Source organism: Cottoperca gobio, chromosome 5 (genome assembly GCF_900634415.1).
Source record: "Cottoperca gobio chromosome 5, fCotGob3.1, whole genome shotgun sequence".
Classification (NCBI taxonomy): domain Eukaryota; kingdom Metazoa; phylum Chordata; class Actinopteri; order Perciformes; family Bovichtidae; genus Cottoperca; species Cottoperca gobio.
In genome coordinates, this window is record NC_041359.1 from 20499461 (window position 1) to 20514720 (window position 15260).

Sequence of the window (15260 nt, forward strand, 5' to 3'; positions counted from 1 at the left end):
TGAGAACAGGTAGACTATGTGCGGAGCCCCCTCCACCCCCCCTCGTTCATGTTTTATAGTTTGACTGTTATGCACGTCGCACCTGCGCTCGAGTACCCTGGAGTGGACCCCGTCCTGCGCCCCATTCACCCCTAGATGGCTGTAGGAAGTGGTGCATTGACAGTCCTTTGTGTTGCAACCTGGACCGTAATCTGTTTTGCAACTGAAAAAACATCCGAAATAAAACTCTAACGCAGCAGTCAGGACCCCCACCTTGGCTTTCTAGTGCCCCCCCCACCTCTTAGGAGCTCTGCGAGATAATACAAGCGAGCCGGGTAGCTTTTCATGGCGCATAATGTCTCCTGCTATCGAGTCTGTGTGGAGTAAACAAACTGGGATCTGACACTGTGAAACATATTAGAGAAGTAAAGACAGATTACCTGTACGGATTTCTTTTTAAGAGACAGGATCATTCAATTGAAAACCTAGATCCCCTAAAACACGTAGCCTAAATTCTAATCATGCAATGGTTTTAGGTGTTTACAATGTCAAAGGATGTGAAACCTTTAAAAAAGGAAGAAGCTCACTACAAATTAATGAGTTATAGTCCTATTAGAGATATTATGAAACCTTATGCACAATAAAGCCATCACAAACTACTGAGTATAGCCTAAAACTTAACATACATTTATAGCATGTATTATTTTATTTGATTATGAACCAATTTAGAAGATATAAAAAAGTACTTCTTCTTTAACCTTATAATATGATTATGAAGCTATTACCCTTTCTGTGAAGCTAACTAAGAACCACCTCAACTTCGTTACGTTCTTCAACTAAGCATGAGCTCAAGGTGACATTTTAAGTAAGACGTGTTTCGCTACATTATCAGCTCATGGTGGAAAAACTAAATACATCCCCCTTCGTTCCTTCACCCATCACGGCTGCTGGGGGTTTGTCTCTTAATGGATTCTGGAAGAGAAAGCATCCTGAAGGTGGGGAGTGAGCAGAGGGCCGAAGAAAGAGAGGGACAGAAGGGTCATCACGGCTCTTTGTGGTGGGATGGATAGAGGAGAGGGAGGAGAGGAGGTGGGTGAGGAGGGGGCAATAAACTTTGCTACAGATGAGGGTCACAGAGGTGCAGAGGTGCTTCAGAGGTCCTGGGAGCTGGGTTTTTTTGGTCATATGTCATGTATATGTGTCTACACAGTGTATCTGGGCTTCAGGTTAAGTGTATTTCATTTAAAATTTCAATTGGGTTTAATCAAACTGTACATTTCTGACTGTTTTGTTAAGAAGTATATGATTGTATCTTGTTACCGTCACCTGAAATGTAGATGTTTTGTTGTTAATTCAACTTAAAAATTGTCACACTGCATTTTTATTGATCGGAAAAATATAATAAGGTTACTTTAAAACACTCACTTCTGTACTCTAAAGCACTTTTAGATGTATTTAATTACGCACTGTTTAAAAGTTTATTCATTTGATTACTTTTAGACTTTAGTGAATGTTTGTGCACAGTCTTATTTTGGTTTAATAGTTGTGCAGTGTAAAATAAGTACACAGCAATGCTGCGGCGGTATCGTTTTAGCTTTCTACTGTCTTGTTAAAACAACTACTTCTCTCTCTCACACACACACACACACACACACACACACACTCTCACACACACACACACACACACAGAGGAAGCAGTCCCACTGGGGTTTTGTCCCTGACTGTGGTCTATGGGTTCAAAGCTTCTTGCATGGGGAGGAGAGCCCTTAAACAGCATATTAAGCAGGAGTTAATTATATGCCAACCTAAGTGACAAAGGGAAAGAAAGGCCTACCTCTGAATGGCAAGACAAGAAAAGAGAAAAGTCATTATGCTGCCCACTTCTTTGCATTTGAAAAACTCTTATTTTGGCATTTCCATTTGTAACTCTGCAGAAGAGATCACGTCGCAGAGAGTCTAAAACACTGTCTTCGCATTAGGGCCGTCTAACTTTTTACATTAAAGTCTAACTCAAACATGTTCAAGAATGTAGTTTAAAAATATCCTTGCACACACACACACACACACACTCACTCACTCACACTCACTCACTCTCTAATTTGTGAAAAGGAAGCTTTGGTCATTTTGCATAACAATTACTTTGGCCCGAGGCAAGAGACAAGACAATGCTGCCAGGAAAAGAATCAGTGAAGGTCAGCGTGCTTTAGATCTGAAATGTATGTAATTGTGTCAAATAAGGAGTTAAGTTAAACATTAAACACATACAGCAAGCCTATCCAATATTTACATCAATAGTTTCTTCTGAAAAGCATAGTCTGATTTAATTTAGTTTGTGCACCTCATTGCAATGGTGACCGTTTCAATGTAGTTTCAAATGAGTGAACTCAACTTTTGACGTGTTGAACATATTTATGATGTTCCTATAATCTGGTACATCTACAGGGGGATTTAAGTATGAATTGCAAAATTGTATTATTCTCGCTTTGATTTCCTTTCAACTGCAAAAACACCCTATGTGAGCCTGTTGTGGAGATTCAGCTATTGTTTCAAATAAATGTGGATATGCCAGATTGCAGATCAGTAGTCAGTCAGGAGAACTTCCCCTTGCCTTGGAGCGAATGAGTCAACTTGAGCATCATTGCCAGGCTGTAAGTGGCTGCCGTGAGTCTACTGTGCCATGCCACAACACCACAATGCCAATATAGTCTAAGCACACTGGGGCCCCTGAACCAAAAATGAGCTAGTGCTGTAAAACGTTATGGTTTAAAAATATCACATTAAAAAGTTACTGTAAAAGTTCAGTGAACACAACAGATTAAATGACAGCGTTAGCACCCGGTGAGGTGTTATACAAACATAACGGACAAGGTGGAGAAGTCCGTTACTTTTGTTATGGGTTATTATAACATTTTGCTCGACATGTGCAATGTGCAAGACATGTGCAATTCATATAGCCATGGTGTTATTACACAATTTTAATCATAATTATTTAACAATAAGCAATCAGTTTTACTTTGTTGTCATGTAGTGTAAGGGTGTGTACAGGAGTGGTTCTCTGCCTGGCGGAGGGATACTTCATTGGGTGCAAAGATAAATATAAAGGGTCAAAGGGTGATTAAAGGGATGAGAGACTGAGTAAGGAAAACATGCACAAAATAGTATTTATTCTTTTCAGTTTTTTCTCTAATTATGTTTTAATCTGAGGGAAAAAATCTCTCTTTGGTTGCACTGCTCATAACTCACTTCCACACCACCATATCCTATAATGTGAGGTCAAAAATAGACATGACTTCATTTTAAGGAGTAAGAAGGCAAAAGGAGTGGGGAAACCCCTAGTCCTAGTCTATAGTATCATGTGAAACAGTATCATGGGTATTAGCTTTTACTCCCATATCTTTCCCTCCACTCTCTTATTTGATGTCTTTTAAAGAAGAGATGTCATTTTGATAATATTTTACGAGCAAGATTTGTTGTAGTTTTTCTTTCTTACAGTATTCAGTGGCCCACAGTGCCAATCCCCACTGACCACAGAGAGCCCGTCCAGGCACTGATGTCACCAAGAGCAGCCATTTTTAATGCTCATCCACTTACTTACTGTAGCAGCCAAGCAGATCGCTTTAATAGGTTGCCGTGACAGGCAGGACTAAATCATATTCATAGCAAGCGGATTTTCCAATTAGGACAAGGAGAAAAGGAAGGATGATTTAGGATAAATGTCCTCTGCTTGGTCAGTTTGTAAGACTTTTAATAATTGTGGGGTAAAATGTTGTTGGATCACAATTAGGCCGAATATAGTTTAACTGCTATCGATAGACTATGTAGAGTGTGCCGCATTCAAGTTTTGCTATGGGGGTTTCATTTGTAGTGAATGAAAGATGTATACTGGTGGCAATTTGTTCTTGCTCTCAGGCTGTACTGCACTCTATTGGTGAAAAGAAGTCATTGCATTAATGGACCAGGCACAGAAGCAAAACTCATCCAGCAGAGCCGGCATTATAGGCAACCTGTCTTTACTTTACACCTCTTTGATATATATAGAATGTGAAGATATGGCTCAGTGTGTGTTGTAATAAAACACAAATTCACATCACTTTACAATAACAGACATGAAAAGAAAAGTTTGACAAACCTTCTGCATCCATCCCACTGAACATCTTTATTCATAAACTGGTAAAATATAGCACATTTGTATAAAAATGTAGAAAATTGTACACAAAATATAACACTTGGCTTTTGTCTATTGTAGTTAATGCTACTATTATAGCTTTCAGTTGCAAAAGGTGATATTCTTTTGCCAGCAAAAAAGTCAGAATGAAGGATGTGACAGTTATAAAAAGAAAACGCACACATAGAAGGCAACATCCATAAAGTTCATTAATATAAAAAGATAATTTTATACAAAACATCTCATACATTCTAAAGAACAGCACTATCAGTCAATGTTCATGCCCTTATTGCTAGTGTTAGTGTTAGTGTTAAAATAGACTATTTGTGCATCTTTTTATCAGTCATTTTAAGGTGTCTTTGGTAGGTTTTACACTTTTTCCAAAATGAAGAAATGTTCATTCCTGCTAATGCTTAGTAAACTTTGAAGTGACGCTACTATTTTATTCTGAAAAGTCTCTTGAAATGCTTCAGCAATACTTTATTGTGGCCTTATTGAGTCTAGCTGTGCTCAGATATGTTCTTAAATGACTATTAAAAAATACTGTGATAATTCTTTATCTCTATCAAAATGAGGTTCATGTGAATAGTCATGAGAGACTGAGACCTTTCCACACAGTGCTGTAGTCAGTGCAAAGCCACAGTGTATAATTAGTTCTCCTACCCAGAGTTGCAGCCTCCTTTCGTATGAAACAGCTCAATAGTCGCAAAAAAGTACCTCAGTGTACCCATGAAAATATGTATTTTACCACACTTCTTGATCCCCTATCCTGAATCAGTAATGAAGAATTTTCCAAATAACTCCTCTTTGGCATTCGAGCCAAAGTGCACCAGCACTGTACTATGAATGTACCTCAGTTGCTCAAACATAGGAAACTATTACTGATCTGTTAACAGATACAGACCAGCTGACTCGGGTTTCATTCAAAATAGCCGTCATCCTCAGCTGAGTCATGTACGAGTCGTAGGCGGGTTAAAGTTTGAATATATCAGACATACTGTAATGTAGAGGGGATTGTTGCACACATATTATAATTGAGATTTACTCATTATCCACTATGTATGTACCTTAGAAAGAGCAAGGAACTTTCTGTTTTGCAGTTATAAACATCACTGGAAAAAAAAACAAGTACATAGCTGCTTTAGGAACACTTACAGTAAACATGTGGAGTGCAAACTCTCTGTCTGGAAAGGCAATTACAACATACTGAACACCAAAGATTCAAACACCAACAAGTCCTGAGTGTCTGTGTGTGTCTGTGATTGCATTTGTGCATGTGTGGGAATACTGATATGCCACTATAGAGTGTGTTGTTCATGACGAGGAAGAAATACCCCTAGCAATACAGATTAATATTTAGTAGCACCGAGAAATAATTTCTCAATCACTAAAAGCACAACTCTAGTCTTCACTCAGCTTTTCAAACAACCATCTTACAAACTCCCGTCTGAACATTGGAATCCAAGCAGTCTATCACAAGACGGAGGATGATTTATCCACTGTCTCATTGTCATGTACACAACATATATAAATGTATATAAAACGTATTTACATGCATCCTTCTCTGCTCCACTGTTGCCACAGCCCCATGTGACTGGAATGCCTGCTTGGAAAAAGTTCAGTATCAGTTTCATATCAGGCATATAGCTCTGTGTCTTACAGTAAGGCACAGAACAATACCAAGTACCAAGGCAGCGAAGGAACAATACAGCGATGGCGGTTGATCAGGCACCTTTGGTTTTAGGGTTTTGGGTGAAGATTCTTACAATTTTGAAAAACATGATGGAGCACATTAGTAGCTTAGTCTCAACTTGCAACCAAAATGCATTACATGGATCCAGTAGCAACGGACCCCTCACATCCTGGCTCGAATAAGGGTTTATGTGTTGGGTTTATGTATAAAGGCTTATGTAGATGTATCAAACCGCCCAGACTAATGATCCATTACATGAAATGATCCATTGAAAAGTTTTTCTTTCTTACCCTATTCCCTAACTGAACGTTCTTGCCGTGTACCAGGGAAAATCACTATAAGCGACAGCACTTACGTGTTTTTAAAGCTCAGGCTGGTTACCCCTGAATACTGGGCTACATACATTTTCATGAGGGATCTCAATTAAAACATTAAGAACTGGCCAAGGACTCTACTTGATTGTTAATCTGGAAAAAGATGCCCCAAAGACTTCTTCTAAGACAGTGTGTTCAGGTATTTATTCTCCCCAGCAAGCGAGGTAAGCATTGACGTCATATCGCCTACAGCCATGTTGGACAGGCCAGAGCCTGCAGCTAGGCTGATAGAAGTCTGGGGGGTGTTTAGGCGGGATGAGGCCTGGGTGGAAGACCCTGGCTGACCCTGAAGGGGATTGTTGATTGGGGTGAATGAGGAAGACTCTGCATCATCAATGATAGAGGTGAAGTCTATGCGAGCATTATCCAAGTCCAGATTTTCTAAGGCATTGGAGATGGGGCCAGATTCAGGATAGGGAGTCATAGGGGGAGGTTTTGTGCCACCTGTTGGGTCCAGGTTGGATCCCATACTGTGCTGCTGGTTAAGACAAGGTCCATTTTGGGGGTCCATGTGTTTGTCCATATCCATGTTTATCTGACCCGAATAGTACATGTTGTTGTTGTTGGAAGGAGAGAACATTTCATTTTGCTGGTGCTGTGGATGCTGAACTGGAGGAAGTCGGACCGCTCGCCTGGGGCTGGAAGTGGAGTGGACAGGGCTGAGGTGGGGGGGGCTACCCAGGTAGCTTCCTGCTACCTGTGACAGGCTGTTCTGGCGGCTGAGAGGTTTCCGGCCCTGAGGGGGTCTGGGGACAACCATCTCCTGGCCATAACATGAGCCTTGGAGACCTGTCAGCTGCTGTTCTTTAGGTGTCACAGAGCTGGGCCCTCGGCTGTGGGCCGGAGGGCTCATGACCAGGTTCTGGTTGGGGTAGGACGGATAGGGTTGGCTGGAGTAAAGATTCTGGTTTTGGTGCTGTGGACTTAGCTGCATCACTGCTGTCTGGGCACTCATATCTATATTATCAGATTGAGGAGAAGGTTTTATTCCACTCTGCTGCTGCTGCTGTTGCTGTTCTTGTTGCTGCTCCCACATGAGTGCTTGCTGGGACTGTACATAGTTCCTCACCATCATCTCCTTCACCTGCATCATGGGGGTTTCTGACCTCTGTCCATCTGAGAGTGCAGTGCCAGCACAGCCCAAGCTCAAGCCCCCTCCACTGGGGAAGGAGTTCTGATTCTGCCCTTGAAAGTCACAGCTGGGATTGTTAGAGTTCCTCAGCAGGACCTGGCCTGTCTGTTGTGGGTAACCCTGAGTCTGCTGGAGGAGCATCCGCTGCTGTTGGAGCTTAGCACTTTGACAGGTATTTCCACCTCCCACCCCAGGGTGGAACTGCTGCTCAGGCTTGATGGTGAGTTTGTGGGTTCCATCTGGACTGTTGTAGAGGCCTATCTGATTGTTGAAGTGGGCCTGTGTCTGTTGAGGCTGTAGGCTAGGATCTGAAAATGGCATTCCTCGCTGGTTTTGGAGAGCTTGGTTTGAAGTTGGGATTTGGCTGTGGGAATCACTCCAAGGGCCTCCAGCATCACCAACCTGGCCTATGCTTGGGTAATGGGGGCCAGAAGGACTGAGCTGGCAGGTGCTCATGCTGTACTCAGCCTGTTGGAGAAGTGTATTAGACATGCCCTCTGCATGAATAGGCCTCGCTTGGCCTATTGGATTTCCACTAGCCCTGGAAATGACTTCCCCTCCCTGGTTCTGGTAATGTCCCTGCATGTAACCCTGGTCTGGGCAGCTCAGAGAGTCATGGCTTGGGGACAGTTGGTTTCCAAGAGAACCTCCAACTCCTCCAAGAGTTTGATGCTGTTGCTGGTATCCCATGAAGCCTCTCTCTCCAGGGGGCATCATCATGGAACGATCCCTGGCATCAACAGGGGCAATGTGGGGCTCCATACCCATAGCCTCCATCATTACATTCTCTGTGATGCTAGGTGGCCGTGGGGAATACAGATGGCGGGAAAGGCTTGTATCAGAGCCACGGTGTTGCAGCGCATTCCTTCGGCCCATCATGGCGACATTATTAAGGCTGTTGAAGCGCTTGGAGAGAGATTGTGGATCTGCTACTGATCGAACCGGGTCACTGGCTCGCCTGCTGTTATTTCCTGGAGCCTGGTGAGGGTAGATGACACCAGTGCCATACTCTGTGTTGGCACTGTGCCTACGTGGACCACCTTGTTGGAGGAAGGGAGGCAGAGGCTGCCCCTGGTACTCACTCAAAATACCTCCTCTTCTGCCTGGAGTACCTGGCTGCTCCATATTGGGTAAAGGAGTCGGTGGTGGTCCACCAGTGGCAGCAGCATATTTGGCCTTTAGGCTGTATTGCTGTGCGGGTGTTAAATTAGGAAGACCTGGCAATCCTCCTCCTCCAGGACATGGAGCTCCTCTGCGATTGGTCTCAGGAGAGAGGGGGTCTCCCCCACTCTGCTCTTGTCCAACGAGGTGACATCCTCCCCCTCCCGTTCCTCCCATTTGTGAGACATCACTGGATCGCCGGCTGGAAAGGTAAGGAGACACCATGGAGGACCGCCGGCTGACGGTGTATGCAGAGCTCAAACTGCTGGTGCCGCTTCCTCTCCTGTCATTAGAAGAGCAGCCGATCGATGTGCCACCTCCTAACTCGTGATTGGAGAGCTCCATAACTCGTCGATTTGAGAGGAGTGGAGAAGGTGCACACATTCCCATATTCTCCCCTGGACCTGAAAATTAACATCCAGAAGGAGGAAACAGCTTAGAAACAGTTCAATACAAACCAAGAATGTTAATTTAGATAAAACAATTGTTGACACAATCGTTTATCAGTCGTAGGTCAATTATGTTGTAACAATTCATTCTTCAGCCTCTTGAAATATTTTTACTTTTGTGCAAAAATTCAGATTTCACCAATATAAACTAAAAGAGTTCTGAATTTAGTTTGTTATTTCATCACAGAACATACCCGGAAGTGCAGGTAGCTTGCTATTGGCACAGCGGCCAGGAGGGTTGGGCCTGCGGATTTGCTTCAGCTTGTCAATCTTCAGGTTCTCCAGCCTCTTCAAAGCCTGTGCTGACATTCCCATTGTTCCTACACTTCCTGGCTCCCCTCCTCCACCTGCAACTCCATCCTCCAGTGCTGTGAGATCCTCCAGACTGCCAGCTGCATTTAGGTTCATCTCCACTCCACTGTCATTGTTGTTGGCGCTCCCCAGTGGAGAACGTTCGCTACTGCAGGATGATTGGCCACCAGGGCTTGGCTGGGATTTCTGAAATAAGTAATATAATGTCATGAGAAAACTTTTCAAATGGCAGGAATGCTAAGTAAAGGTTGTGTTTCTTTTAAAATGAGAGCTTTGTTTATTTTCTTATGTGTAAAGGATCTTGCAGGCCATAACTAAACAGTATCGCTCACCAGAGCAGTCTCAGGAGCCAGCAGTTTGCAGTCCTCCCTGCGTGTCTCTTCTTTCTCCAGCAGCAGTTCAGAGCCTTGGCCTCCAGGGGTCATAGCTGAACCAAGCGGGCGAGGTCCTGTGTCTCCACGATGCTTCTTGGTGATGTGGGCTTCAGGGCCGTGCACCGTCTTCACATGTTTACGCAAAGAGCTCGGATCTGTGTACCGCTTAGTGCAGCCGGGGATCTTACATACATAAGGTTTCTGTAAAATAGCAAATCATCTGTCAATACACAAAATGTTGTTTGTGTGTATCCAGTCTTGCGTACCAAAATGTACTTTATTTCAACTTTAATGCTAATAAAAGTGGTATTGTTCAAACTAGATTACTTTATTACTTTTCAGTGGTGCACACAACAGTACCTCGTTGGAGTGAGTTCGGTTCTGGTGCTTGGCCCGGTCTGAAGCGTTGGAGAAGGCTTTGTTACAGCCTTCATGTTCACACACGTATGGTTTCTCTCCAGTGTGAGAGCGCAGGTGGGTTTTCAAATTCTCCAGACGAGAGTAGGCCTTATTGCAGCCTTCGAACTAGAACAGAAATATTCATAACGGTTTTATAACAACAGCCAAATTGCAAAAAGAGACCATCCACCAATAGACAAACAAAAGCAGGGATAGAAACAGAGATACATAAAGTACATAGACAGAGAGTAAAGGTACACTCACAGTGCACTTATGTGGCTTCTCTCCTGTGTGTCTGCGCATATGAACCACCAGCATGTACTGGGCTTTGAACGGCCTTTGTTCTCGAGAGCACTCCTGCCAGTGACACACAAACTCCTTCTTTTCCCCATGGATGTGCTCATTGTTGATGTGCTGTTGAGTAAACAGATAAATAGAGAGACCCATTACAAATCTAAGTGGTACACTGTAGATACCTTTTTGCTAAAATGCTGTTTTCCTCCTTTTTGTCTCTCCATTCTACAATATCGAGTGGTTGATATATCTCTTACATGAACTAGCTGGTCTTGTGTGTCGAATTCCTTGCTGCAGCTCTCCCAGTGGCAGTTGGTTTCGTAGATGGCCTCTGGTTCAGGCTTCCCGTCCTCCTTGTCGCAGTCATCTCTGCTATCCAGTAGACCCATGAGTGGGTCCTAATGAAACATATGGGTGCAAACCAGACGTTCATGACTCAAGTTGAAGGAAATAGTGTACAAAAAGAAGTGACGGGTTATTGTGCGGTGCGAGGGTCTAAGGACAGAGGGTGTCGTATGCTGTACAGTCTGTAAAGCTCACTGAGACAAATGTGTATTTTGTGATATTGGGCTATACAAATACATTTGATTTGATTTTGATTTATCTGGGGAAAGTGGGGTAGAGCCCCACCTGCTGGCCACATAAAAAGGTGTGGTTTTAGTGGTATTGCTAAAACACATTTCTTGAAACCTTCACCCATTTTCTCAAAACTTTAAACACAAAACTCAAGCTACATTCACAAAACCACAGACTTAAAACACTGCATCCAGTGCATGTAGTTTGATTTAGTTTTATTGTAAATGAACACATTTTTGCAAAACTAAATAAAAGTACAATTATCCCAACTTATACAAGTAACAAAGAAAACTTCATACGTAAATAAAAAGCACATTGCAGGTAAATGTAAAGCACATTACAAAACCAACTGAAAAAACTTCAACGTACGATTAATTCTGCCTCAGCAGCATCACACCTTTGTGCTGGGACCGGCCAGAGGACTTAATTTACATCACACGCAGTGTTTTCTCTTGCTAAGCAACGGGGGGAAATGCCATTGCCTGTAGGAGGTTTACCCTGGTGTAGGGGGTCCGGTCACAGACCCTCCAGCGCCACGCAGAAGAAAACTCCTTTATTGGTTTGAGGAATGGGCAAACATTTATGAAGCGATGGTTGATGTTGAACCATTCACGTATGCGAACAGCACGGTGAAAGCTGACATTGTCCCAAACTACAACATAAATAGGACGCCCAGCCTGATGAGGAACCTGCTGCTCACGATCAATCAGAAAATCCTGAAGACCACTCAGATATGTGAGAAGATGCTCGGTGTTGTGAGGCCCCAGGGTTGCATGATGGTGGAGAACCCCACAATTACTTATGGCCGCACAAAGGGTCACATTGCCACCACGCTGGCCAGGGACTTCCACAATTATGTTCCTGCCTCTCCTTCTCCTCTTCGTCAGATTGAACCCTGCTTCATCTACAAAAATGTATTCATGGGGCCTTTCCATAGAGTCAAATTCAAACAATCTCCAACTGTACCTTACGATGGTGGCCACAGAGAACCTTCTCAAATTTTGCTGCACTCTTTGTCCTGCTTCCCTCATTGTCAAGCCATGAACAAGAACATGGTCTGTGACCGTTGCCCGGATTGCATCTGAAATGACGGTTCTGGTTCTTCCTCGACCTTGATATCTTCCTCTTGGCCAATCACCTCTTACTTGTACTCTTCGTACTCTGCCTCCTCTGCATCTCAAAAATGTTTTCATCCATTGTCGATATTCACATGTGCACTCTGAACGTGCTTATATAGTGTGTTAAATCGGTTGATCTCATCATTAGAAACAAGTGTGAACAGTTTTGAGTCGTTGTGTTTAAACGATGACAACTGTGTTGTAGTTGTGTTCAACTTTTGCTGCCTGTGTTTGGCATTTTGCAACACATGTGCATCACAGTGGGAATTGTGTTTTATAGTAAAGGAGAATGTGTTTAGAGTTTTACAAATAGTGTCTAACTACTTGAACTTGTTTAGGGTTTTACTAAAAGAGAGGTTGATTCGACAAATGGGTTTAGGCAACTGATCATTTGGTTCAGAGTGTAGGAAAACAACAATGCACATGCTTAAATCCCTTGCCAATAAATGCGGATGGCACAAATTTGATGCCATGTGCTGTTGATTACCTGTTGCCTCGCTACAATTTGATTGGCTATTTAACGAGTAGTATGCTATTGTTGTCGTTATTTGCTCGTAGCTGGCAGAAGTTAAATGAAATAGTCAACTGCGGCCACCATGAACGATGTGGATTATCTTCTAAAGCACAAATGTGAAAGTGATGATTGGTGTCCACCAATGTGCGGGTTAGCCTACTGTTATAAACCAAACGATTTAACGTTACATAGTTCTCCACGGGAAAAAATGGCTAACTGCTAGCGTGTCAGAGGAGACGCTTGTTTTCCCTTCCGTGTGTGTTATTCGGAGGGGAGGGGACCTTGTCAAAAACAGACTTTCGGTATCTCAAGTATACTGTGTAGTGTACTACAGCTATTTGCTCATTCAGATTATCACCTGTCTAACTGTATAGAAATTGTGAGCTCTTGTGAGAAAATAGCTCTTACGACAAATTGTGTAATTTTCGAGTTTTGAATCTTTTTTCCACCTAAAAACGCAACCGTGTAAAAACATATTTCATATCAGAGATCAGTCATGTTCTGCAGATATGACGATGGATATTCTTTGCCAACTACAGCTACATAAAAAAACATAAAAACTAAAAAGTACTTTCTTTGCATGCTGCGTCTTTGGTAAGAAACCCCTGCAGTATGGGATAATATCAGTCAAACGTGTTTACCAAGAGCAATTGTTTTGTCCTCTACTCACTCTTGACTACTTTTCACACACATATGACACAGACACATGCTTTTATATTCCTGCGTATTTGACAAGTCTTAATGCCTAAATTAAAATTGTAAATGTATGAGGATAAGACTATTTCTGTACCTGAGTGCCAGTGGAAGAAGGACTGGCCACATCTCCCTCTGACCTCTCCTCCAGGCTCTTCACATTCATGCCATCCATCACAAGTCCCAGCCCTGGCTCTGTCTTCAGCTACAAAACAAAAAACACAAATCATGTAACCTCTTCTATCTCTCAATTAACACATATTTTAATTCCCCCTATCGTAGATGGACAGGAAATGTCAAGCAAAGTGTGCACTGATACTGAATTGTGCTGAGTGCTTTGAGTGAGTGAGAGGGCCGTCTTACGTGTCCATGCTTGGGTGGAACATGGAGTCGAGGATTGTGGGGAGGTAAGCGGGAAGCTTGGCACGGACCCAGAGGCGTCACCCCGCCTCCTCCATACATTGAAACCTGCCTGGATTGGCAGTTTATATTGCTGGAATAGCCGAGGGACGGGCTGTGGAGTAACAGAGAAAACAACAATATTATAACGTTAGGAGAATAAAAGCTGATGGAACTGGTGGGATATTCAAATCAATCAAAATTGATACAACCGGTGGTCAAATTTGCTTAAATGTAGGTGGACGGGGACATTTATCATGGGCGGATAAATATTAGTTAATCTTGTTTACTCTTAATACTGGAATATGCAATTTTGCATTCTTAATTTTTTAGGCAATTTCTTTCTTTTCCTCATGTGTCCTGGTGTATGTCAACCTTTTTTGTGTAAAAACCTAAATGTTCCCGTTTTAAAAAGCAATTGGTCAGCTAGCTTGCAGCTATGAATCACTGAACAGGTACATTTCACCAAAGTTTTGATTTATTCTTTAATGGCCTTCATTGCAGTTCATCTGCATTTGCTGTCTATGTTTAACCCTCCATGGTGGCTTTAGGGATGCGATTGCCTCATGCACAGACTAGATGGTGTTCTGAAAGTAGAATCAAAAGCCTCGTCATGCCTCAAAGTAAAGCATTTCATATTGTTATGCTATTTCAAAATCAGGGACTGTGCAGCAGTTACTTACTTACTTACTAGTCTAAGGTAATAGAGGTTGCTGGCTTTGAAAAGGGAAATATCTGACCTCATGGCGCTCACAGAGAGATGGCCATAAGAACTGGCCCCGTTAGGGTTGCAGCGAGAGTTGACAAAGGCCACCAGGGAGTTGGGTGATGTGCGGATCACTGTCTGCAGGTCTACACTCGCATCAGACAGAGGAGAGATGGACAGGGCTCTCTTTTTACTCAGCTTCAGCATGGAACGAGGTGTGGCGAACCTCGAGCCTGAAGGGAAACAGAGGACAAGAGTGTTATATCTGATTATACAACAATATTTTAGCAACTAGAATTGTATATAAAAGGAAACAATTGTAAGTGTTAGCTTACCATCACCTGAGCCAATCTGATCAGAGCCAGGCTGAATCTGGCAGAAGTTGTGATGAGAGGACATCATGTTGTTCTGGTTACAGTAGGGGGTGCTGTTGCCACCTGTTGGACATTAAGGACAGACTGAAACACTGAAACATACCACTGCAAATATTTACATTCACATCTCTTAGTGTGTGAGGCAGAACAAATGGTTTATGGGTTTCTGTAACTCTGTGTAGCCATTGTGCATGTTTAAAATGTTGGCTTGCGGTCCTGTGCATCTAACAGCTGATTTATTGAGCGAGAAAGGAGATCCACATGCATTGCTGTTGGCCACATAACAATCAGAATTGAAGTTTTATTGTAGGTACAGCAGCAAGAACTTGTAAAATCTAGCTTTTCTAAAATGACAAGTGAGGAGGAGAGAAGTGCCCTGGGAGGTTTTATAGCCTCTTTCCTTTTAGTTTTCCAGAGTAAAGCTACTCACTATTTATATATTTTATGTTTACAGGGTCTATTTTTATCTCAAGTTCACCTTAGGTTAACTGAGTAATTCAGATCAGTCCAAGCTGCTGTTTTTCTGAGTAACAGACACATTTATATCT

The 15260-nt window shown here is 42.8% G+C and overlaps 1 protein-coding gene across 1 annotated transcript in view; it reads right to left on the reverse strand.

The window, feature by feature from the left end:
• Positions 1 to 4109: 4109 nt before the first annotated feature.
• Positions 4110 to 15260, reverse strand: part of gli1 (GLI family zinc finger 1) — a 48043-nt gene continuing 36892 nt past the window's right edge. The window contains exons 4-13 of the mRNA XM_029432268.1: positions 14674 to 14775; positions 14373 to 14571; positions 13597 to 13747; positions 13331 to 13438; positions 10590 to 10730; positions 10303 to 10452; positions 10000 to 10164; positions 9598 to 9840; positions 9148 to 9451; positions 4110 to 8908 (exon numbers count right to left, since the gene is read on the reverse strand). Of these exons, the coding sequence (XP_029288128.1) occupies positions 6333 to 8908; positions 9148 to 9451; positions 9598 to 9840; positions 10000 to 10164; positions 10303 to 10452; positions 10590 to 10730; positions 13331 to 13438; positions 13597 to 13747; positions 14373 to 14571; positions 14674 to 14775 (4139 nt within the window). The 3' untranslated portion in view covers positions 4110 to 6332. The remainder of the gene's footprint in view (positions 8909 to 9147; positions 9452 to 9597; positions 9841 to 9999; positions 10165 to 10302; positions 10453 to 10589; positions 10731 to 13330; positions 13439 to 13596; positions 13748 to 14372; positions 14572 to 14673; positions 14776 to 15260) is intronic.